Below are 24,794 nucleotides of genomic sequence, written 5' to 3'. Positions count from 1 at the left end.
CCATGCTACAGCTTACTGCACAGTCAAAAGAAAAGTATTTCTCTGAAGTACACGAACATAAATAGAGCTGGATTGTTGTAGGTATGATTTCTTTATACATCGCACATAATGTCATTGGTTACTTTCCCGTTGCTTGGCTTTCAAGAGCACAAGAACGGGGCTACAACTGAGCTCAAGCTGTGCTGTGAACTCCCTTAACATGTGAAAAAGGAAAAAACAAAAAGAAACCCACCCCAAAAAAGCAAAAAAGCCCACCCCCCCCCAACTTTTCACTTCTGTGTCGGTGTCCAGAGTTGTATTTATAATTTATTCTTAGTAAGGAACTGGACAAAAGTGTCCTCAAAGCAGTACATGATCTAGCAGAAAGTCAGAGTTCACCAACAGAAATAAAGTTAACACTGTATGGCACATAATGTCTAGAAATTATACATCTTCATGTGAAACTTCCCATACAGATGCTTACAGACCGTTAAGGGGGCTTGCGGCGGTCCCCGGGTGCCTCTCAGCCTTCGCATTCCTGCTGCGACCTTCACGTCCTGTTTTGCTGCTGACTGAACCTTGCTTTGCTGAGCCTACAGGAAGACAAAATACTTCTCCCCACAAAAGAAAGCCTGCTGGTATTAATCAGCTGTCTGCGTCTTCAAAGATTAATGTGTCACCTCACCCCTCCCCCCTTTGACCACTTAACTTGGATCTACTACAGCTATAGTCTATATATATATATTAAGGGATTACACTAGGCATTTTGCTGCCTTTGTTTACAGGTGTAACACAAGTATGTTATTAAACACACAATTGGTAGTCGCTCCCAGACTAATAAATATTAACCAGTAAGTGCCACTAGTGACTAGAAGTTTCAACATAACCATAACGGGATCGCTCCCATGCTCCAGTGCCAGTAAGAAGGCTGCTTTGATTCCAGCAGTTGTATATTTTTTCAAGCCTTTTCAGCTATAGTTTTGTATTATATACACCTGCATAAAAGTTGCCAATAACTCCTTATTAAAGAAAGGAAATAAAGATAGGCACAAACCTAAAGTATATTATTTCATTTCAATGCACCGTGGGCAGACCTCATCATTATTTACAAGAAAAAGATGTCTAAATGGATGTATGATAAAGCTTAAGGAAGAATTATTTCAAAATAAAATGCACAGGTAAAAATCACAGTGAAGTGTTGAGATGAATTTTAAATTAAAAGAAGAAATAAGTGCTGTATTAGCAGCTAAAGCTCAAAGTCTAATGCATGGTCTTCCTTAAACCATCAAGGTTCTAGATCATCGGTGTCTACCACAAGCAGCCAGTTACTCAACATATTCCCTGGGAAGACAAAGTTATGTTCAGCTCTGATTATTTGAAATCCAGTGTTCAAGGACTGCAGAAGCTTTTTCCAAGTGACAAGCTCATATTGTACTGCCAGTAGCATCACATGGATATAGATCCTCCACAAACTGCTACCTCTGTGAATTAAAAAAGAAAGAGAAGAACATCAAGTCAGCTATGCAATTTAGACAACTCTTCAAAAAAACCAACCAAACCCACCCCCAACTGGCCGTGGTATTGTCACTGAAGCCTACTGTGCTTTTTTCAGATTGCCTTAATACTTTCCAGGGTAAGTGATTCTACATCATGCTGCAAGTATTTACAGCGGCAGCAGAAGAGGGAGCAGCAGCCATAGCTACCCTTTTCTAAGCTGGCCCCACTTTAAACTGTTTTTTTTCTTATGCAAATAGGCTCCAAAAACCTACAGGAAATGTATTAATGAAGGAAAAAAGGCAACTCTTCTCACTATGCTCTGAATGGAGAAGGGAAATGTTTCCATTTACCAGATACTTTTGGTTGCTATGATATGCTCAGTTTGCATCTGATGCCTACTTACAAAGAGCTGCAAGTACAAATGATTATGCCAGACTTAAGTATCTAGGAGACCAGCTTTGTTCCTCTCTCCACATACATTGTTTACAGCTACTGTATTTTTCTGGGAAGCAGTTTATCATATCCCAGATTTTTATCACAATACTGTACCTTTATCTGTTCTGCTGCAAAGTGAGGTTGTCAACAGATAGAATTAAGTGTAGTTTCCTGTCCTGGACTATTAAACCCTTCAATCAAGTTTTTGTTACAGTCATCCAAGCTAATGGTATCACTGGATGTCTTGGTGTACGTAGCTTGTCCTGTGAAATCCAAGAGATCTTCAAGAGCCTTGGCATTACTTGTCCCATTTTGGTCCAAGGAAACACCGGGCATGAGTTCATTCATGGGTGAATATTCGGGGATAGAAATGAGTTCTTCTTTCGAAGCAGGGCTATACAAAAAGATTAAAGAAAGGAAGATGCAGAGTAAGAAGCGTGTAACTTTTCATTTAGCAACAAATTCATCTTCTGACTGTCCAAAACCTACTATTTATCTTAAGGCTAGCTGCAGCAAGACTTCACCTAGAATATGTCCCACCCCAGCCAAAGAGAGGTTACCCTGCTAAGGATGGGAGGTCATACCAAAACTATACTCCTTAAAGATTAAGGTTTGTGGTAGCTGTGTGATGTGAACATTCATCTCCTAAAAACACATTTCTAGCAGTTTACTGCTAACTCCTAATTTCAGCCCCTGCACCATTCCCTTTCTTAAATGTATACTGCCTCCTGCAAAATATTATCCTTACCCTGCAAACATTTACCCAGAGCACTCACACTTCAAATTTCCATTAAAAAAAAAAAAACAAACTCTTATGACCTTGTGATAGAGTTCAGACAAAAAATCCTGGAATTTCAGAAGTGCTGCTGCTACCAGCTGATGCTTTGCCAAGACTAGTATGGCTGGTGTACTTTGGTTTGGAGAAGAGAAGGCAGAGGGAGAATTTCACAAAAGTTTCTACAACTATGAAGAAGCAGTGGGTAAGTTGAGGGCAAAACTGCTGTGCCTCAAATTCTGCAACACAAAACCTGTGGCCCTAGTAACAGACTGGGTTTAACACAGATCAAAGAATGTAATTTACCCAGTGAGACTGTACGGGGAAGCTTGCTGCCAGAGGAGGCCCTGGATGCAAATATTATCAGCAGGTTGAAAAAGGAGTTGGAGAAATTCATGGACAACAGGTCCAGCATTGGGTATTTTGAAGGGCAAGGCAGAGTTGTGCCCTCAAACATCCCTTCTGCGAGGCCTTGGATTGCAGTAAGTGGTGGGCTCAGGTGCTCTGCCTAATTAGTTTTTTCTTATTGATATTATGTGAGACCGAATGATAGCCTAGATGGACTTCTGGTCTACCCCAGGAGGGCAGATTTACTGGAAATACTGAAAAAGTATGAGAGGTTAAGCTGGCCTGCTGAATAAAGCAGCATTGTAGAAAATGGCCATGTTTAAAATTCAGAGCTGGCTTTCTCATAGCAGCCCTAAATCATCAACAGCAAGTCCTTCTATCAAAAGGCAACAGTACTTAATACACAGGAAGTTATTTACTGATTTCCATACGTTTGTTCCAGTTAAGTACCTAAAATCCTAAATTGACTATATTCTGTTTGTCCAGAGGGAGGAAAGCTTGTGCCTCACATCTATCCAGTCTTGACACAAATTAACAATACAAAAGGGGCGTGACAGCTAACTGTCTACAGTAGCTACTTTCGTAGAGCAATCTGAAAGGTTTGAGCAAACTTGTATAGAATCCTGAAGTAAGGACTGTAGAAGGATTTCAGAGGGCCACCCCCAATACATGTGAGAACAAGCAGAGGTTATGTTGCCTCTTGGCTGAAGCAACTGGTTTGCATCCTGATAGGAGGGGAGTACACCACAGTGGACACCCGACAGCCTCACCGTGGAGTAGGTGAGAAGTAAAGCAATAAAGTATTAACAAACCAACCAGAAAATTTTGTGTGTGTCTAATGCAAACTCCACAATTTCTATTGGTAGATACGGTCTGTACCTCACATCCATGGACTGAACCTCATCTGCTGAATCTTCCATGTTGTTAGATTTCCCATCAACAGCCTCCAGCTGAATCAGCCCTGAAACCGACTTCAGTCCATTAGCAACTACATCTTGGGTGGGAATTACAGAGGCAGTGCTCTCTAAGCTTTTGTTTTTCAGGCAGGCTGCCAGCCCATTGATCTCTGTAAAGAAGGTTAGAAATTATGTTAATAGCAACTTCTTTATTTAAATAGTTTTGAAAACAGCCCACAAATGTTTTTAAGTTATAGATCGAGTAAGAAAGGAAGACTGACAATGCAGAAGAACTCCATTTCATCTATGACTCATCCTACACTGTCAATCCTCTTTTCCACTCTAAAATTCCTCTTTATGCTGCATCTTTTAAACTTGAGGAAGCAGGAAGAGAATACATTATCTTTTCTATCATGTACTAAAAGCCTTAGCCTGGGGAACTAAATAACATCTAGATAAATGCCAGATATGTATATTTTCATTAATAATTCTTTAAATACATAGGTGTTGGGTTTTTTTCCTCAAATCAAATTAAAGGTAAAGATTTAGAGCAATGCTATAAAAAGCTTGTGAGCTTAATTACATGCAAAGTTTTCTACCCACAAAATTAAAGGCAGACTGCAGCAACCAGACCTGTCAGCAGACTGGAACTTCTCATTTACAGAAATTCAATGTGAGGTACTAAAACAGAGGAGAAACTTTCCTCTGCTTACATGGCAAAACATAGCTGAGCCTCCAGTTTCTAACATCTGTCACTGATGCAAATGTAGCTGGGTTTTTGAGATAAAAGCAAAGAACCTGTGATAACACACACTGCTCTGTCTGAGATTACAAAACTCTGAAAAGAGGTAACAGAAAATACGGCAATTTTTACCTGGCTGGTTGAGAACAAGGGTCTTTGGCTGCTTTTCCACATTCAAAGTTGACGGTACCTCCGGTTTTGGCTCTTCCTTCTGTAATCAAGTAATGAGTCAACTGTTTTAGACAAAGGACCATACATAACCTTCATGGAACTGATTGGACTTGAGAGACTGCCCAAGGCCTCAGGGTGGTCTAAGGTCATCAACAGCAAGACATTTTCTTTCCCTTTGTAATTAGGCATAGGATTTTTTAAACTTCAAAAAGGAAATGTTCTCTGAAAGTAACTGAAGAAACTGTTTCCTTAGTAGAAAAAACTTAAGTGAAAACTTGACTCTCTATGTCACTTCCTAGCTGGATACAATTGCCTTGTTCTCAATCCTACATTCCTGGCAGGCTTAACAGGGAGAGCTAAGTAACTAATTCCCTGGCTGATACAAAGCAGAAGATGCATCCCAGCAGCAAATGTGACAGGTTCAGTATCCAGGAACCAGCTCTTGCTGCCTGATCAGATAGCGAGGGAGGTTGCATAAAGCTGTGTGTTTCTAACAGTGGCACAACAGTAACTGTGACACAGAAACAGCCATCCTGTTTGAAATGCAGCTAGAAGTTGGGTGTGGAGTGTACCCAAATATGCCTACTAACATGGAACTACTCCCCATTTTCACATACGGGTTATGAAACAAAAACACCCTGCAACCACACACTGGTCCATACCTTTATCTCTGGTGTTTCGCTCCTCCTTGTTCTCTTCATTATCTCATCTATTCTCTAGGAATCAAAATAAATGGGAGGATGAGAAGGCAGACAGAAAATTCAACACGAGAGACTGATGAAGGAGAAGACAAAAAAAAAAAAACCAAAACCCTTTTCTCTACTGTTACAACCTCATCCCTGCCTGACTTGAAAAAGGGAGAATAAATAAGAAAAATAAAGAAAATAAAAGACAGAAAACACCTGGGAGCTGGCTTTCACAGATCAGAGCCCAGAGAGCACCACTCTCTTAGCAGATGCAATTTAGAGACCAACTTCTAATACCAGGTGTTTACAGTTATAAGTTCACTTTGCTCTAGAACAAGATGTTTATTTAAAATCAGCAGCTATTATTTTCCTCTAGTTGCTTTTCCAGCTATTTCCAATCAGCTCCTTTAAGGATAGTTAGGCTTTCTGGAATAGACGAGCAATTAGTAAGTTATTCTTTTCTTGCTGGAAATGTGTAAGGCATTACCCTAAATATCCTTTTTCTTCTATGTTCACACACAAAAAAAATATAAACCCACAAACCAAACCAAAAAACCCACTCACCAACAACCCTTGTCTCTGCTCTATCATGCAGGGAAAATATTTGGGATTTAAAGACACTCTGGCTTCATACTCTAACATGCAACTGCCACGTGCCTCCAGCTCAGTGGTAAACATTTACAAATAACATATTGGAGTAATATATATGGGAAGATGACTTTTTATAACCAAAGGTTCTGCAGTTGTTCTCCCTTTCCTACCATAGATCTGCAGACTACACAGCTCTGCCCATTTCCTTGCGCATCCACGGCCAGCCAGCCAGGTGGGGGAAAACCTGTTCGTTAATCACATTCGCTTTCTAACTACAGGGAGTTTTCCTTGAGTAAGATTTAAAACACAGTCACTCATGTTCCTCAACAGTCTGTGATGTCTTGGGTTGGGCAGCAATCGACATTGGCTTTGGCCTGCCATTCCCAGTTTGTCACAGGCATTTACCTTGTGGGTAGGAGCTAATTCTGTGTTTGTTCAGTACCCAGTTGGAAGTCGTTTGCCTTCCGCAATTCCACTTTGTTACGAATTTTCATGTCCACTTTCCCCCTAGCACACAAGTAGCAAATACCAAGGCAGACAAGCATATCAACCTGCAATCCCTCCAGATTATTATTTCTAGATACTACTGGGTACTTCCTGGGTTATGTGTTTAAACAAGAATAAACAATTATCTTAAATGAGACCCAAATATCTACCTTCTTCCGCTCCAGTCTTTCTTGCTCAATTTGCTGCATGATTTGTTCCCTTTCAAGGCGAAGTTGTTCAGCTGCCTCACGGGCTTTGGTTTCTGCTTCCTCCCTCTAATCCAAATACATAAAACACAATTATTTATTTCAGGCAAATTACCAGATCCTGTGAAGGATTTATTTCTGTGTATATATAAATATATGTATGCATACACATGCATATAAAGTTTCACATTTGTGTTTGAGATGGTACCTGTTTCTCAAGTTTGGCTTGCAGCTCTTTCTCTTGCTTTTCTTTTAGCATCTGTTCTTCCTCAGCTTTTCTCCTGGCTTCCTCCTCTGCCTTTTGTCTAGCTGCTGCTTCTTCACGTTTTCTTTCCTCCTCCTTCTTACGAGCCTCTTCCTCTAGACGAAGTCTTTCTTCTTCTGCCTTTCTTTTCTGTTCTTCTCTTTCAAGCCTGAAAAAAATGTAACAGCACATTTAAAAGGTTCCATCTTGTTTAGGATGGATCTTATTGTGTGTATGGCATGCAAGCAGCAGTAACCAATAACATGCAGCAGTGCACATTTCCATGAAAAATGCCAAGACACAGCAGAGGTTGAGCACATGCTGAGAATTTAGGCTGCTATCAAACTTCTATTCCAATCTTATTTCACTACCTAGAAGATTTATAGAAGGTCAACCAGGCTGGTGAAGGGACAAATCTTATGAGAGAGCTGGGGATGTTTAGTCTGGAGTAAAGGAGGCTGAGAGAAGGCCTTATCACTACCTATAATTATCTGAAGGGAGGTTGTAGAGAGGTGGGCGATGGTCTCTTCAGCCAGGTGACAGGAGATAGGACAAGGGGGGATGGCACAAAGCTGTGCCAGGGCAGGGTCAGATTAGATGTTAGGAAAAAAATTTTCACTGGAAGAGTTGTCAGGGCCTGGAACAGGCTGCCCAGGGAGGGGGTTGAGTCACCATCCCTGGGTGTGTTTGAAAAAAGGGTAGATGAGATACGGTTTAGTAGAGGACAGGTACAGTTGGACTTGATCTTAAAGGTCTTTTCCAACCCAGTCATTCTGTGATTTCAGAGAAATTATCATGTCCCCTTGAAAAAACAGCTGTCATCAAAGAAAAACAAAAAAATATCACATTCTAATTTCAATTAGAATTTCAATAATAAAAGTAAGTTCCAAAAATAAAAACATCCACCCCTCTTCCCTTGTATTTCACACCCAGAATGCTGGTATCTATAGAAAGCAAGTACTTTTACCCTTTGTTTCAGCTGAAGATAAACAGATTGGAAGAGCAACAACAAACTAAGTCACAAAACACAGTGGCACACTAGAAAGAGCAGGTCCAAATTCCACCTGCGTTGCTGCCTGGTCCACTCTGGGACATCATTCTCTGTTGTCACCACATTCAAGAGCTGCTCTGTGACAACTGATCTTTCTCATCCCTGCATACAGATAACTCAGGAAATATTTCCATGGGGCCAAACTTGCAGTCACTGTAGATTCCCACCCCAACAATGTTTTTAGTAAGAACAGAGTTGAATTTAGATGCATAGAGTTAGTGATTTAATATCAGGGGCTTGAAGAAAGGGCATGATTTGTTGACACTTGCAACCAGCATCTGATGTGGAAAAGAACCTAAAAGCTTGCTCCCAGAACAAAGCCAGAATTTCACCGCTTAGACACAGCAACAGTCATTATGCCCACACCCTTAGAGCCCTCAACTCCCTACAACAGAGGTGGACAGGGAGATGAACTTCAGGTTAATTTACTGAATGCTATGAGCCTTCCTGTTTAAGGCATACACTACTACTGCAAGACTTTCTTCTACATGAACTAGCTCACTAAAAATGCACTCAAATATTTTTTAATATTTTTTTACAGAATGTAAAATACTCCAGGTACATCCACAGTGTGCAGTACACTGCAGTGTGGACATACCAGAAGTATTTGAGTGAGTAACAGTTTATTCAAGCTTCAAGCCAAATTACTATTTTCTAGTTTCACCAGTCATTAAGACTGCAAAAGACACTATTGAATTGTGGGTCTAAGCTGAGAGAACTTAACACTTACATGCAAGCTCCCACCTCAGTACAAGTTTCAAGCATCTTCAATGATACAGGTTAAATTGCTAGGTAACAACTTTCACAGCTCACTAGTATTACCTCTCCCGTTCTTCTCTTTCCTGCCTCTCCCTTTCTTCTTGTTCTTTTTGCAGGCGGGCCTGTCGCCTTTTTTCAGCCAGAATCTTGGAAGCTTCTTCGGCATCAGTTGTCCCTGCTGTGATCTTCCCTAGAAGATGACCAAAGGTGGAAAGTTAGGCAGGGAACAGAGCATGCACTTTGGTTTTCAAAAGCATACCTCAGCATCTTGAGCAGACAGAAGGAATATGGCACACAGGTAAGGGCACCTCTGCTTGTCACCATTTTCAAACCATCATTAATGAGCATTTTTCACATGTGGGCAGCCCTGGTGAGAACTGTACATTTACTGGTGCCACTATGCACCTTTACACATCCTCAGAAGCCTATGACTGAGCAGCTTCATAAAAAGAACAGGTCATCACCATTTAAAAGCCTCAGGGACCCATGACACCTTGCAATATATCCTTACAGTAAGACTCACCTTCACTATTTTCAGTCTTTCCTGCAGAAGCCACAGGCTTCTCAGAAGCCACCTGGCCTGCCTCCTCAGTGCGTGCTCCCGAGGACTTTTGATGACTGACATTTTCTTTCTCCTTGTCTGCTTTCTTTTTAGGAGTCTCCTGGTTGAGATTAGAAGTGGCACGATGCTTCACGGGAGAAGCTGGATACTGTTTGGCGTTTTTAGGAGACTGAGGATAAGTCTTTGCAACTGTCCTGATGGGAAAACAGAAATAAACCCAGGCTATTCATTATGCAAACTGGAATCAGGCTCTGTCTTTCCATCTATTATTCTTTCTTGTCTCTGGCTACGTAGTAATATCAGTTGCTTTCAGCAGTTACTTGTCAGGGAAGACAGCAGGCCTGCTAGCGGCCTAGCTCTCTTCTCCCAAGGTTTAGGCCCTGACAATATTCTTCTGTTCCCATGAGACAGGACAAGTTACTCATGCTGAGAGGATCCTAATAATCACATTCTCAAAATTCAGTGGCCTTGTTGATAGGGGTGCAGGCTACCCTAAATCAAGAAGCAGTTATGGGAAGGTACTTGGGAGTAACAGAACATGTTAAGAACCGACCATAATAAGATGGTCAAAACAGCAGGTGTGCAGATGCTTTTAGGCATCAAAGGTAAACTAACAATATTTAGCTATAAGGTATGTTTATCAGAACTCGTTATAATCACTAACCAATCAGTGTGGTGTGAACAGTGTGTGTAACCAATTAGCAGTCTTTTAGCTGCCATGTTTGCAGTAACAAATGTATATAATCTGTGTGATTTCACCCAATAAGGGGCTTCACCTAAAATTTGTATCAAATCGCGTGTTGCTCTTCGCCGGTCTCCACAGTTACTCCTGCTGAAATGTGAGTAATTGCCATGCAAGTGCAAATGACTGCAGAAAATTCTCATTTAAAAAAACCCAATACTGTCCAAGTTGGAGGAAAGAGATATGATATCATGCCCTATCTAAATCCAGTAATTTTCACAACAGCCATTTCATGACAGTTTTTTCAACATTACTGTATTCAATAGTCCATCTCAACATTTAAAGCAAAGCTGTGGCTGCTTTCTCTCTGCAGCAGTGTAGAGAGTTGCAAGGTGCTGGTTTCATTTGAATACAGCCTTCTCAAACATGGTCTTTTCATAAGGGTACCCGATATTCTACAATAGCCCTAAGTATTATTACATACCAAGGTAAAGCTGGGCACCACAAAGAGAGACAGAACTGACTGTACCACTCTACAGTCAGCTCCTCCGTTTCGGTTAGTGCTTCGGTCAGCACCAACACGACAGACTCAAGGCTCACAGCTGAACCCCTGCAACGTTTCACAGGGCTGCGCTTGTGCCGATGTCAATGCACGGCAGCAGTGCAGACCATGGCCTGCCTGGCTGCTGCATACTTTAGGTGGAACAATAACTGAAGTCATCTGAAGGGAAAAGCTACTTGATATTCACTGAAAATAGGTGCACATTAGAGAGAACACAAAGCTATGCACAAACACCATTCATTGGTTATGTAATACCAGTCGCTAGCACCGAACACTTGTAACACCGGGAAAGGCTGGGCTGTGTGACTAAGTAGCATGGAAGTAAAGAGATTACAATCTCAAAATAATGACTTGAGTCCCATTAGAAGAAGTAATCTTACATTAAAGTGAACATTACACATGCAGTTGTAACCTCTCTCATGAATATGCAATTATGATATAAATGTATCATCTCTTATCACTATTTTAATCTACACAGTATGCATTTTCATATATTATAACACGGTTTCTCAACTATACAATTATTTTGGCAGACTACAAGCATGGAAAAAACGTGGACAATGGCTGAAAATTAATGGACTGGAGTGGAAAGATTTGTCTAGATCTAGCTGTTACAGTATCATATGACCAGAGACTATGATAAGCAGAACAGCATTTGCCTTACAAAGCAGACAAAAATATAAACACCTTCCAATCCCCACCCCATCCCCCCCCAACTAAAGAATGTAGGAGAAGAAAGGGTTCTTTTCCACCATGTTATGCAGCAAGTGCAAGCGGCTGAGACACTAGAATACAGGTAGCTCAGAGCTGCCTGGTTTGTGGGAAGAAACAGACTGCAGAGTATTGCAGTCCCCGTACTTTCTTACTCCCACTGAGTAGCCATCAGAGACTCCCAAAAGCCCTTGGGTTGCTGGAACAGTAGCACCTGACTAAATTATAAGTTCAGCTCAGGTACTGTCTGCCTGCAGGCCCAGGAGCTCCCCATCAGCCCAGGTCTTTGCCTGAGATAAGCTGTAGGTACACCCGTACCCAGCCTCCTAACCTGCTGGCCCTGACCTGATGTCCTGGCACGTCCTTGGAGCTGCCACCTGAAGGCCTTTGGCTTTCATCGGATTTTTGGCTGACCTTGGCAACCAACACCAGACCTATCCTGGTGACCTGTTGGATCCAACGTCTGCTCTTGGATTGGGTCCTGTGAGTGAGGTCTCTGTCCTTGCCTGCCCTGCTACCACCCACAGATCCTGGCTCGCCCTGCCTTGCAGGTCAGCCCGCTGCTGCTGTTCCCTGACAGAAACAGGCTTTGGAAGATGCAGACAGGCCAGTCTGCTCTCATCTCTTGTAAAAACCAGCAATGGGAGAAGTCAATGAGATCGGTTGGTGTTGACCAAATCTGTTTTTAGCACTGTCTCCGCTTTTCTTTTTGGGGTATAGATGGATTCCCAGGCCCTCATAAAGACAAAGGCAGAGATTTCAAGACCTCACCTACGTATATATATCTCCTATGTGCCTCACCACTAGTTATTTGAAACTACATTTCATAAAAATGTAATGTGTACATAAAAAGCAATCTACCTTATGCTTTTCTGCAGCACAGAGGATGCTTCTCACTAACCAGACACTTCTTCAAAGCACAGTCCCTTCTTCCTGTCTCTGGTTTACATTTCCAACTTTACCACACATCCCTTACAATGCCTTTTACTTAACTTGTTGTGACAGGAAGAACACAACAGTCACATAACTAAGGCTGAGTCATTTTCAGTATTAGCACAGAAGTAATTGTTCTCTAATAACGACGTGACAATCAAAGAGGCTGGTAGGAAGAGTGTAGTCATGAGAGCTGCATATGTTGCACTGCATAGGAATTAGAGCAGACTGGCTGTACCACTTACCCGTTGGACTAGAAGCACATGCTGAATCTATTATTTAAGGAAGGCATTTTTAGCTTTCAGACCTGCAGAAGTTTTTGTTTTTTTTTCTTACAGCTCTTGGCCAGAAGAACAAGAAACAAGTATGACTTTGCTTGTTTTAAAAGCAAGTAAAAGCTAGAAGCCTATAAAAAAACAGGTTAGTGCAAGGATGAGAACAGTGTAACGTGAGGAGTGAAAATACAAGAAACCCCACCAGGAATAAGAATCTTCTCAGGAATTTTACATAATTTATTGAATGCCAGTAGAAAGCATTAAATGAGCACTGTTTTCCTCTTTGTATTTAAAACCTATTGTCAAACTCAGCATCTTTAACATTCCTAGACACAGGCATCAGAATTGTTACTGAAAAACCCACTTCTTTCCATAGTATTTAAATGGTGCTACTTTTCACCAGAAAGGAACAAACTTGATTGAGAAGACAGAAAAATGGGATAATTGAGGGAAAATGTATAAACACTCACCTAGGGGTCTGCTTAGGTTTAACAAAAAAGTTTTATTTTTGCCTTGGGGGAAAAGGGATGTCATGAAACCCTGATAAGGAAGTGGGAACACAGACGTGTGTCTGGGGAGTACCACAAAATTAAGACGACAGCTCCCCAAAAATTAAAGAAGCCGTAGCATGTTGTCTGAAAGCTGATTCATCTCCGTCAATAGATTCTACAGAAGAATACAGTGGTACATGAAGCATCTTCCTCCCTCCAGGAGGTCTTAGTTCTCTCACCTAACCACCCTGCATTGACACGTGGGCACCAGCTTTGTAGAAGCCATTCTCCTCTTGACCTCCACATGCACTGCAAGAACCTCTGTCACTCCTAAGGATCCACTGATCCTTAAATTACAAAGGATCCTATTTAAGAGAAAGAGGGATAGCCCATATTGCAAGAATCATCTCTCAGGAAAAGCACATAAGGGGTTCTGGGCCAACTGTTGCTAAGCATAGAAAATAAAGTACATGTAGCACACGAGTCAGAGGTCACATCCAATTTTGTCCATAAATAGCAAGGGAAGAGCAGCATGCTGGCTTGAAAAGCCAGGTACGTGACAGGCCATCGGTCAGAAGGTTGACTTAAAGTCTGAGATCTGCAGCAATGACACAGCTGCATTATTTATTTATTTTTCATACCTCCCTATTAATTCAACAAAAGCTCTACTGAAACCAACACCAAGGACTTGCATGTTCTCAAACCGGCTCTCTGAAGTTGCCCTGATCACATGCTATTCCTGGGTTCTGACATTTTTGCCCTGCTGTCTGTCATATTTTCTCAAAAGCAGCTTTCTTTCACTCTTAGTCTTGATCTTTCCTAGCCAGAGGCAGGCTCGTTTCTCTTTTACCTTTCTTAAAAGAGCTCAAACTCAGCACTGGCGCATAGAATAGTTATTTTGATAGCTACATTATTACAGATCTTTTCAAAATCTTGAATTGACCATTCTCTAGGTAGCTGCTGAAAAAAAACCCCAAACCCTCAAAATAGTCTTGATCCAACATTCTACTCGTTGTTTTTATCTTTATAAGGCAAAACAAAGATCAAGACTAGTAAATGTAGCGCACACATCAAAATCTAAAACTAGGTCACTGCAGGATACAGAAGTCACTTCTGTGAGGAATTCGCCACGTGCAGACACCATTTTTAAAGCTCTTAAAAGTTTGGGGGAGGGGGGTGGGTGTACTACTCTAGGTACACATTTCATAGAATCATAGAATGGCATGGGTTGGAAGGGACCCCAAGGATCATAGAGCTCCAACAACAGTATTTGACACACCAGAGGTCTGTGCTGCCATCCAGCAGGGTTTGGATAGGCTGGAGAGCTGGGCAGGGAGAAGTTTAATGAGATTTAACAAGGGCAAGTGTAGGGTCTTGCATCTAGGGAAGAACAACTCCAGGTACCAGTACAGGTTGGGGACAGATCTGTTGGAGAGCAGCATAGGTGAGAGGGACCTGGGGTCCTGGTGGATGACCGTAAGCCAGAAATGTGTCCTTATGGCCAAGAAGGCCAATGGCACCCTGGGGTGTATTAGAAGGGGTGTGGTTAGTAGGTCAAGAGAGGTCCTTCTCCCCCTCTCCTCTGCCCTGGTGAGACCACACCTGGAATACTGTATCCAGTTCTGGGTCCCTCAGTTCAAGGAGGACATAGAACTCCTTGAAAGGAGTCCAGCACAGGGCCACCAAGATGATTAAGGGAGTGGAACACTCCTTATGAGGAAAGGCTGGGTCTCTAACCTGGAGGAGACCGAGGGGTGACCTCATCAATGTTTATAAATACATAAAGGGTGAACGTCAGGAGGATGGAGCCAGGCTCTTCTCAGCGATGTCCAAGAATAGGCCAAGGGGCAGCTGGTGCAAGCTGGAGCACAGGAGGTTCCATGTGAATGTAAGGAGAAATTTTTTCACTGTGGGGGTAATGAAGCACTGGAACAAGCTGCCCACAGAGGTCGTGGAGTCTCCTTCTCTGGAGATATTCAAAACCCACCTAGACATGTTCTTGTGTGAACTAATCTAAGAGATCCTGCTCTGGTGGGGACGTTGGACTAGATGATCTTTTGAGGTCCCTTCCAACCCCTAACATTCTGTGATTCTGTAATTTGATTGAGCACGTGCACTTCTAATGTCAAAGCAGGTCCCAATGGCTGCAATAGGATGCCACCCAAAAGAACTACCAAGTTATGGGGTCAGTTAGAGAAACTGAGCGAAGGACACTGACACAGGCTGGAAACCAGAAACAAACCAAGAACCACCCAGCAGCACCCTGCAGTCCCTTTTCCCTTCTCCTTTCTCCTCATATGAGGTAATGCTTTGGCAAAATAGCATAAGGCAGAGGCTTGTCAGAGCTTTCCATTTTTGTTCAGTGGCTTATACTATGGCTTATCTGAAGATGCTTAAAACTAAATCCCCCTTCCTTGACTCAGTCAGGTCCCATTGATTTCATCAGGACTATTTACCCAAAGGCATGTGAAGGGCACAGGCTTTATTGCTTTGCCGATCTATAAGACAGGACACTTACCTATTCTCTGAGGGATACTGCAAGAATAAACCAATTAACTTATAGATCTTTGAAGACAAAGCATGACAAAAATTTACCCCAAAAAAATGGTAGTATTGATTTTGTGAAAGACCTGAAGAACAGGAGCACTTTACACAATCAGTGTCCAATAGCAACTGTAAAAATGAAAGATAATTTCTCAATTATCCTAGCTCTCTCTAATCCATTAGCTCTCATCATTGTCAGCTGCTCCACACTGGATTCAAGGCAATAATTTGGGGTTTCTTTCTTGTGTGACATTTCTTAATATATTTACTTTTTCAAATATTGCCAAGCTTTGAATTCTTTCCTTGCTTTTAATTATTGTTCAACATATTTTTATTTGTTTCCATTTTTTCCTTTTTAGGTCTGTATGTGTTCACTCATTTTTGTCTTGGGTTGATCAGTTTTGCTTTCTCAGTAAAATTTGCACCCTCAGACACTGTATTTTATTTATGTATATTACTGCAAATCTATTCTGCCATCAATCACTGTCTTTAACTTGAACCTTTATAGTCTTGTTTGAGCCTGCTTCAGTTACAGTACCATGATAAAAAGAGCTTTTTAATTAATAAATAATGAAATAACAAAGACAACAAGCAACTACCACTCACAAACCAAGATGATGACTGTGAAAAACTAGTAACTGGAACAGTACTGAGGAAAACCCGAATGTCAAGTCACACGCTTTTAAGAAAAATGCATAGAGCTAATTATCACCTAAATCACTACCTATACTCCACTCTTCCCTCAGCAGCTTTTAAAGTTAAGCTGCTAAGCAGGATCACTAACACCTGATGCTTTACCACAGGTATTCTTATTTCTTCCAGGTTATTTTCTGGCCACATGGAAAGAGAAAGACTAAACTTGTAAAAAATTGTCAGGTTTGCAGAGAAAATAAATATTTTTTTTTCCACATTATAATTATACTGAATTCATTTTAAACAAAAAGGTGAGATATACAACCTAAAGGAATCTTCCAAAAGCTAGACTGCCTAACTTTAAATCCACTGACTGACAAGATCATCATCTGGCATTTGAGTTGCATGGAGAAAAGTGTATCTTTTTATAATAATACAGTATAGTCAACAGGATGCCTTTTTTATTTTGAATCTCTGGGGGCAAGTTTTGAGCATGCTGAAGCAGAACCATCATTCTGCAGTGAGTAATAAGCATGGATTTAAACTCTATTTACTGTATCTCTCAGAAGGTCAAGGAGGGTGTTCTAATTGGGCCACGTTAAGATTAAATGCTCAGTAATACATTTCCAGCAGTGGTCTGAATCAGAGTCTCTTGAGGATGAGAGGGAGGAAAAAAGGAGAAAAAATAAAAAAGGAAAACTACTGTGGCTCACAGTCACAGAGAGACAGAGAGACCCACCAGAAGGCTTCTTAATTCCTCTATACAGTGTATGTTCCTTCCTCTGAAAACATTCCACATAGGAATGAAAACATTTTACTAGAAAAAGGGTCTCTGAACTGCACCTCTGAGGAAAGAGTCTCCATTGTTGCCTAACCTTTTATGGAAATTAGTGCTACAAATTAAGACTGGGCATATTTATTTTTTTTCATTAACTAAACATCTGTTTGTTTCACGTAATAGGTTCCCCCCCCAAGATGTATCCATGTTGAGCAATACCAACTGTTCCCATGTCTGTCCATCAGGAAGTTCTTCACTCTCTGCAATTTATATCCCACTAATTATTTTGCTTAACTAAATACATCTTTTGGTTTGTCTTTTTTACTGGGTGACTGAACAGAGAGATGCACTCTGAATAAGGAATATCAGTGCTTACAGAATAAGATGCATTTTTAGAGCTCAAACTTTTCTCTGTACATTTTGGAGTGCCCTTAGACAATGATCTGCTCAAAATTGCAATAAGAAAACTCAGTTGTCATTAATATTTCATATAATTCCATTCTTCACAATATTTACGTCATTCAGAATCTGAGGACATTACAGGTAGAATATTGAAAGTCTGAGACTTTGTGGCCCCATAATATAAGCTCAGAATTTCCCAGCTGCATGCAAGAGGACACCTAAAGCAGAGGGAACACCCAGACTCGGACTGTTTCCTGTATTTTGTCTAGCACCAGATTCACACACAAAATCATCCATTGGTGAAGGGCTACACACTCAGAGCTGAAACAGAAAAGGAACACCTGCTAGTTTTTGAGGTAGAAGAAATTTCTCAGAGGGGGGATCATCAAGACTGGTTCAGATTTTTAAAAAATAAATAAAATCAGGCAAAAGGACATAAGTTGCCAGACTGAAATGGGACCCATGAACAAGGTCTAGGAGAAAACCAAACCAAACCATCAGACTGTAGACCATGGTTGCTTTAGCATTCTTCTGCATTTCAGCCAGACTTAGCATCCCGTTCCAAGAAAGCTCAAGGCACATTTGCTTAGGCTTGGGAGTTGCAAGCTGTGGTACACAGGTTAGTTTTGAGTGTCCCCAAATGACAACTAAGAAAAGCAACCCAGTTGCTATAGGTCCATAATTCTGCATGAAAAAACAACAATGAAACCCAACAAACCCACAGAGGTCTGCAAACAAGTAAAGATTAAAACTAATGGTTTAGATGACACATAGCTGGGTATATTTATGGAACTAGATGGTCATGCCAGCAATAGGAAATGCATATTTTAAATACTAAGGTTTCTAGCTAGTATTTATCTTCCATGCATTTTTTCACATTAGGCAGAGTTTCTTCAAAACTAAGTAAAATGTTTAGAAATAAATGCTAAATATACTTTCACTCAAATTATGCAACACACCACGATAATTTCAGAAGACTGAGAAAAGGCAGAGGAGTGTCTCTAGTAACCACTGACACCATTTTTTATATATATCCTTATCTGTTCATCTACACCTCCCTCTCTCCCCATCAGTATACATGTGCATGTATAACTAAAATTAACCAGATTTTACACAACCCTTCAAAGGAAGTTCCTCAAGAATCTATGTCTCCTTTACAGGTAGCAAGAAGCTGACATTATGTTAGACCCCTAATAAAAAAGGCATACTTGGGTGTTGCAGGTGATGCAGATCTCCTGGACACAGCAGCAGGAGAATCAGACCTTCTTAGAGGAGATCCCAAACCAGATGACGAACCAGGTGTGGCAGGTCGCTTCTCTTTCTTTATCTTCTCAGTCTAGAAACACAGCTCATTTTAGTTTCCACAATTAGGACCAACACATCAAAATTGTATTTGACTGTTTTATTAAGCAAGATGGTATATAAACAGATTGCTGTAACATGCAGTTAGAGGGGTTTTTAAAAAACATCAGCTCACAACTGAAGATCCTAGTTTTTTATTTTACATAGACATAAAATACCCCAACCATGTCTTCCATGGATACAGCATACAAGTTGCAGATAAATAAACCCACATCACAGCCTCTCCAAGAGTTCCTGGGAGGGGTAGTGGTCCTGGGTGGAGTTTTCAAAAATCACCTATGTGCTCCTGCAAGGCCTCTTAGGACACTGTGAGCCGTGCACCCAGGCATCTCGCGGCAATGCCTCTGGGTGTAACACTGTGAATCACACCCAAGAGAGAAACCACACAAATCTTTAGCTTCCAGCTTTGATCCTCTCACTGAATCTAATGTAGATGGCACAAATCCCTCCCCCCCACTGTTAACTATTACAAGACATAGGACCTTATGTGAATTTTACAGCCCCAATGAATTTTTTAAAACATGCCTTACATTATGTAGAGTCAGAGGAGGAGAATGACTTGCCTTTGCTTTTCTGGATCAATCATGCATCTTTTAAGCAAACAGCATTAAAAATGTCCACAGAAAGAGTTAAGCAATTGGTATAAAACAGAGGCATTGTCAATGCACTTGGCAAGTTTCCGAAATATGTGGAACTTGCTAATTAACCAGCAAGACTGGATAGTCATACTCAGTAGAGAGAGATCCTATTTGTTATCCCCATTACAAGAAGTTACAGGCAAAGTCCAGAAATCTCAGTTCCATGAAAATAAAGGTCTTGCTGTTCCAAATACCAGTGCTCAGCATAGGTTCCCAGGTGGAGGAAGATATTAAGATGCTGCTAGACAGGACCACGAAGGCAACAGACGCACACAGGACTTTACTTGTCTTACCACTGTTTCTTACACCTTATTTTTACAAATGTAAAGCTAACAATGAGAAGCTGCCTCAGTTTACCCAGGAGCAAAATGAAAACCATTGCAAACTCACCTGAGTAACTTCAGCTGCCCCTTTCATGGCATCAGAAGTGGAGGGTGACGTCGCCTTCTTTCTGTCGGTGCTTCGGGTGGGGGAAGGCTTGTAGGGAGATTTAAGAGGACTGGCTGGTGCTACACGAGGACAGATATGGAATACTAGAGAGTTATAGTACAATAGCAAGAGCAAAAGGGAGCACAGACAGAGGAAGTAAAGGAGAGGAGAAAACAGCACACTTTCATGTTATAGTGTTTAAAGGTAGTTTTCAAGGCTTTTTCAAAGCATTACAGAAGATCACATTCTATAACACATTCAACATGGTCACATTTACTAAAATACCTCAACTAAAATTAACATTCTAAAGGATTTTTAATTTTTTTAATTATCTCTAAATTATTATTCTCTTACTCCTATACCTTTTCAGTCACCTGACTACGACTGTGATAATTTTCTGTTCTGAAAACTCGAGCTTCCTCTGCACATGATAAAAAGAGTAATCAAACAGTTCTAGTTGGGTGAATTTTGAACAAACACTGTAAAACAGGAAAGGTAATAGAACAGTAGGGAGTTTTAAACTTTTTTAAAAAAGCCTAAACATGGCAAAGTCTCCTAAATACCTTAATTGCCTTTCAAAATAATATTGTAAAAAACCAAATACAAAACCAAAAATAACCCCAAAAACCCAAGCCTAAACTATATGCTGCTGTAGGTATTTCAGTTATTGTTATTTGTGGTAGACATCAGTTTGAGCGAGACATGAGGATTACAGCTTACAGGGTAACTCTTTCTGGGTATATTTTCTTTACTTGCAATATGAACAGGATTTTTTTAAAAAGAGGGTTTTATACCTGATTTTGTTCATATTGTTTTCTAAGATGAAACTTTCACATACATAGAAAACATTCAATAGAGTATATGTTTTATTAATAAGACATATACTAATTGTAAGCATTTGACAGTAAGTTTCCAAACTTATTCAACCCAAGTCAAGGAGGTTATACACTTTGGTAAAGTAGTTGTTATGCTCAAATGTAAAGGAATTCACATTTCCTTTTTTTTTTTTTAAATTTAGGGAAATCCTCTAGAAATCCTTATGAAGCCTTTTTGTATGTTTTTAAGTTTAACTTGTATTTTTTTAAGTTTAACTCGACCTGTGTAACTTTGACTTTCCAGCAAGTTGGCAAAAGTTCACTGAATATGAAGAAAAGTGTTCAGAAGCGTAAATGACATTTAAGATATTTTTACTTGAACTGTAAAAAAAAAAATGTGTCCGATAATAACTCTTTGCCTGAATATCTTAACTCAGAATGAAATAAATAATGCATTGCCCTAGAGAGTGAGTCTTCTGTTGATATAAGATATATTGAATTGACTTCTCATTTCTAAGCGTACAAAAAAATGCAGGAGCAGAGTGATTCTGACCCAAACAGAATGACATCAGGCACAGTATGAGCTCTTGAAAAGGATGAGCCCTCTTCAGGAGATGACTCCTACAAAGAGAAGTACACCACAAATAGGAGATACCTCCCTCAAGCCTTTTGCTGGCCATTACTGGCATAACCGTCGATGGCCACTCTGAGTATTGATGCTATTTGCAACCCCTGCTACAGCCCTAATTGCCTTGCGAGGAAGTGACAAGAGGATACTGGTTCAGAGAGCTGTTCCCAGAATCAGCACTCCTGGTTCAGCTGAGGGGGGAAAAAATAAACCCCAAACCCCAGCCATCTGTAGACCAAACTGTATCCTTGTCAGACATGCCAGCGTGCTACTTTAAAGATCTGGTGATGAAAAGAGAGATAAAGCTGGGAGTTTATAAACAGAGTGGGGCCTATTGATCTCTTCAATATCAAATATCTCACAGAAAACATCTGTAGGTCACCCCAGCAATTCACCTCAATTTTAAGCAGAATATACTGATCTAATTTCAAGTTGGCTTTTGTTCAGTCTTAGCATTAGTTGATCCCCGAGCAGTAAGCACACCGGGAATTTTGTTATGGGCCAAGGACTGCATGACAGCATTTCTGCTACCAGCAGATACTGCTTTTAGTGTAGAAACAAGGGAAATCATTTCAGTCACTCAATACCAACATCACTCTGCACTGCAACAGAAAAGTAACATGCAAAGGAAAGTAGGCTTACTTTGTAATTCATTTCCATATATCTTTGTATTGAAAGCACAGATGCCTGACCTGAGCCTATTTCAATCATATGAAAACACATATCATAAAGATGTCCAGTCTTATATTAACAAATTTTATTCTAAAAACAAGTGTTTCCTTTTGAAGATAGGCATTTGGGTTCTTTTTAGTTGTTGTTTTTTTCATAAAAAAAAAAGCTGTTAAACTTCTCTCCTTGTTACAGCAAGCACTATTACTAGCTATAGCTTTATAAGCTTGAACTACTCTAGAAGGCATGCCCTTGCCCCAGAATTAGGACTGAAGACATTAGTCTTGTAGATGTCTACAAAGTAAGGGATTGTTGGACTGATGTTTACATATAGGAATAGTATCTACCATCTCTAATTTCTAGTTTCTTAAAGATCAATAATGTCTGGAACTGACAACCTTCCTATCAGCATCTCTGTTTTTCCCTTTTGGTATAATTTTCTACACACCACTCCACCCCCATAAAAATACACATTCAGTCACACAGTTAAAGGCAAAAAGTAATTTAACTGCAAAGAACTGGAACCCTAGTAAAAATAATTAAGGCTCAAATGGTGCAGAGGGATTTTTGTTCTACAAGCTATTTAGCTATGAAAGAATGACATTAATCTACCAAACAAAACCTCTGAGAGGTGGCACACACTGGCCGAAAATACTGTTTCTTATATTAATATGTTCAGTTTTCATGAGCATAGCTCACTGTTGAGTTTGTACTACCATGTCAGGTGTCCTTTGGTTCACAGTACTCCATTTCTTTCAGCAAACACTCAAATGCAACCAAAAACATACCTTAATGCTTTTAAAGCGAGGAATACACATTTTTACCTTGATTATGCTCAGAAAGCATTAATGTACTTCTGCTTCTGGCTAAAGATGACTGTGTGGGAGTCAGCAGTCGAGAAACAATAAAGTTTTCCATTGGACTAAGATGCATGCGGTGAGCTGAAGGATGGGAGCAAATAAAATGAAATTTAAAATGCAACGAAACAAAACAATGTCACATTAAAATAACCCAAACAATATGATGATATGATTAAATGAAATGCAAAAAAAAAATAATCTTGAAGTGTTTGAGATTTAAAATATTGAAAGGTAACTTCCATTCCCTTTGGAAAAAAGGTTTCTACTTTCTCCATCGCTTTAAATTATTTTCCCACCTGGACAATAAATACAGCAAGGTTAAGGTGGCATTGTGTTTTGTTCTTACACAGAGGCATGTTCCATGCAAAACAGTTGTTCCAACCAAAATGGTTGCTTTCATGACTCAGCATGAAAAAGGTTTGCCTTTCTCCCCAGCAGAAGAGGTGAAACATTTGGTATAACAGCACAGCTACTCACTAGTGTGCCAACCACACGGGGACCGCATTTAAAATTTGCAGTCTCACTGCATTATATAAGCCTTATTTATACAGTATTGCCTGCATTGCTTCCTGTTCCATAAATACAAGCATTAACTATGCAAGGAAGATATTTATAGATGTTCTTATTACATGCATATATATATATATATATATATAGCCATCTAGCATAATAACCCCAAAGCTATTGGTGAGTGTTTTCATTAAGCAATTGAGAAATTTAATTTACCTTCAAATTTCCTTTCAGAAATAAGCCTCCATTGGTACTTATTTCAGTCGTTTGGTTTTTTCCTCTTTAGAGATTAAAAAAAGGGGGGAGGATGGTGGGGGGAACCAGGACAACACATGACAAAACCAAAAAACCAAAAAAAACCAAATCCCAAGAGCTCACAGTGGGCTAAACCCTTCAGTCCTCTCTGTAGTGTTTAGTAACCACTAATCCTGCAAGATGATCATCTTTTGCTGAGCCTCTGATGGATCAGCGTTTCAAATCAAATTAAAGGGCTCTGCAACTCTGGTCACCAGATTGAAGTCTCCCAGGTGGCTCATCCAACACACTTCTGCCCACAGTACCTGTCTACTGCCAAGCTGGACGTTTGGGTGGTTTGTTTTATGTTATTTGGCTAGAAGATCACAAGCTGCACAGTTACAGGAAACTGCTGCAGTCACCACACGCAGTTACACAAACAACCCTGTTTGCTGGAGTATCGAAAACTGAGTAAGATTCAGTAAGTGACTTTGTCGCTTGCTTAGGACCTCCAGCATGGCAGCACAGCCTTGGGACAGGCTGCAGAACTGTCTTATTGTATTAACTTACACCCCACCCCCTCCCCAAAAACATCCGAGTTCTGGTGACTAAGAGACATAAAGCGGGTTACATAGCTACACGGACAAGAAGCGCTTTAAGCAGGAGGAGAGCTTATGCTGGTAGGAGAGCAGCACATTCACTTGCCTCTGTCTGGGGAATGTGTTATTGCCGCGGTGGAGGAGGAGAGGCGCTTACTGATTGGCGATTCCATTTGCTTTGGCAGATTCATTGTAGAGGCTGAAAGTTTGTCACATGCTGCAGAGAGACGCATTGAAGATATTTGTATTCACATCGCAGTGGTGATAAACTCCCCAAATTAACCTTGCATTTGTACTCCTGGCCCTTGCCACTGATCAGAGCACTGAATAAGGCATGAGATAAGGCTGCTTCCGACTGCTGGAGGACCAGCATTTTCTAAGTCGTGCTTTGGGCTGCAACTTCTCTGCTTGTGAATTGAACATTTCAGTTTCACAGCAGCCTACCTTTTACACTGCCACGGGCACATAATTACAGATCAGGTCTGAGCTCAGAGTGAAGCCATTCTGATACAAGACACCGCAGACCAGCACAAGCAGGAAGTTACCTAAAGAAATGAACTGCCCATCTGACGACCCTGAACTCCTCACCTCCGTCCACCCCCACCCCTTTA

The 24,794-nt window shown here is 40.6% G+C and overlaps 1 protein-coding gene across 1 annotated transcript in view; it reads right to left on the bottom strand.

Annotated features, from left to right (window-relative positions):
* Positions 1 to 1,444: 1,444 nt before the first annotated feature.
* The window catches only part of MAP7D2 (MAP7 domain containing 2), an 86,410-nt gene continuing 63,060 nt past the window's right edge, over positions 1,445 to 24,794 (bottom strand). The window contains exons 5-17 of the mRNA XM_084279119.1: positions 24,290 to 24,400; positions 22,805 to 22,921; positions 19,830 to 19,972; positions 18,648 to 18,775; positions 9,390 to 9,622; positions 8,930 to 9,056; positions 7,021 to 7,225; positions 6,777 to 6,881; positions 5,506 to 5,559; positions 4,805 to 4,883; positions 3,914 to 4,100; positions 2,026 to 2,305; positions 1,445 to 1,460 (exon numbers count right to left, since the gene is read on the bottom strand). Coding sequence (XP_084135245.1) covers positions 2,056 to 2,305; positions 3,914 to 4,100; positions 4,805 to 4,883; positions 5,506 to 5,559; positions 6,777 to 6,881; positions 7,021 to 7,225; positions 8,930 to 9,056; positions 9,390 to 9,622; positions 18,648 to 18,775; positions 19,830 to 19,972; positions 22,805 to 22,921; positions 24,290 to 24,400 — 1,739 coding nt within the window. The 3' untranslated portion in view covers positions 1,445 to 1,460; positions 2,026 to 2,055. The remainder of the gene's footprint in view (positions 1,461 to 2,025; positions 2,306 to 3,913; positions 4,101 to 4,804; positions 4,884 to 5,505; positions 5,560 to 6,776; positions 6,882 to 7,020; positions 7,226 to 8,929; positions 9,057 to 9,389; positions 9,623 to 18,647; positions 18,776 to 19,829; positions 19,973 to 22,804; positions 22,922 to 24,289; positions 24,401 to 24,794) is intronic.

Source organism: Gallinula chloropus (assembly GCF_964237585.1).
Source record: "Gallinula chloropus genome assembly, chromosome: 1".
NCBI lineage: Eukaryota > Metazoa > Chordata > Aves > Gruiformes > Rallidae > Gallinula > Gallinula chloropus.
Note: the sequence above shows the minus strand (reverse complement) of the source record. Positions and strands in the feature narration are given on the sequence as shown.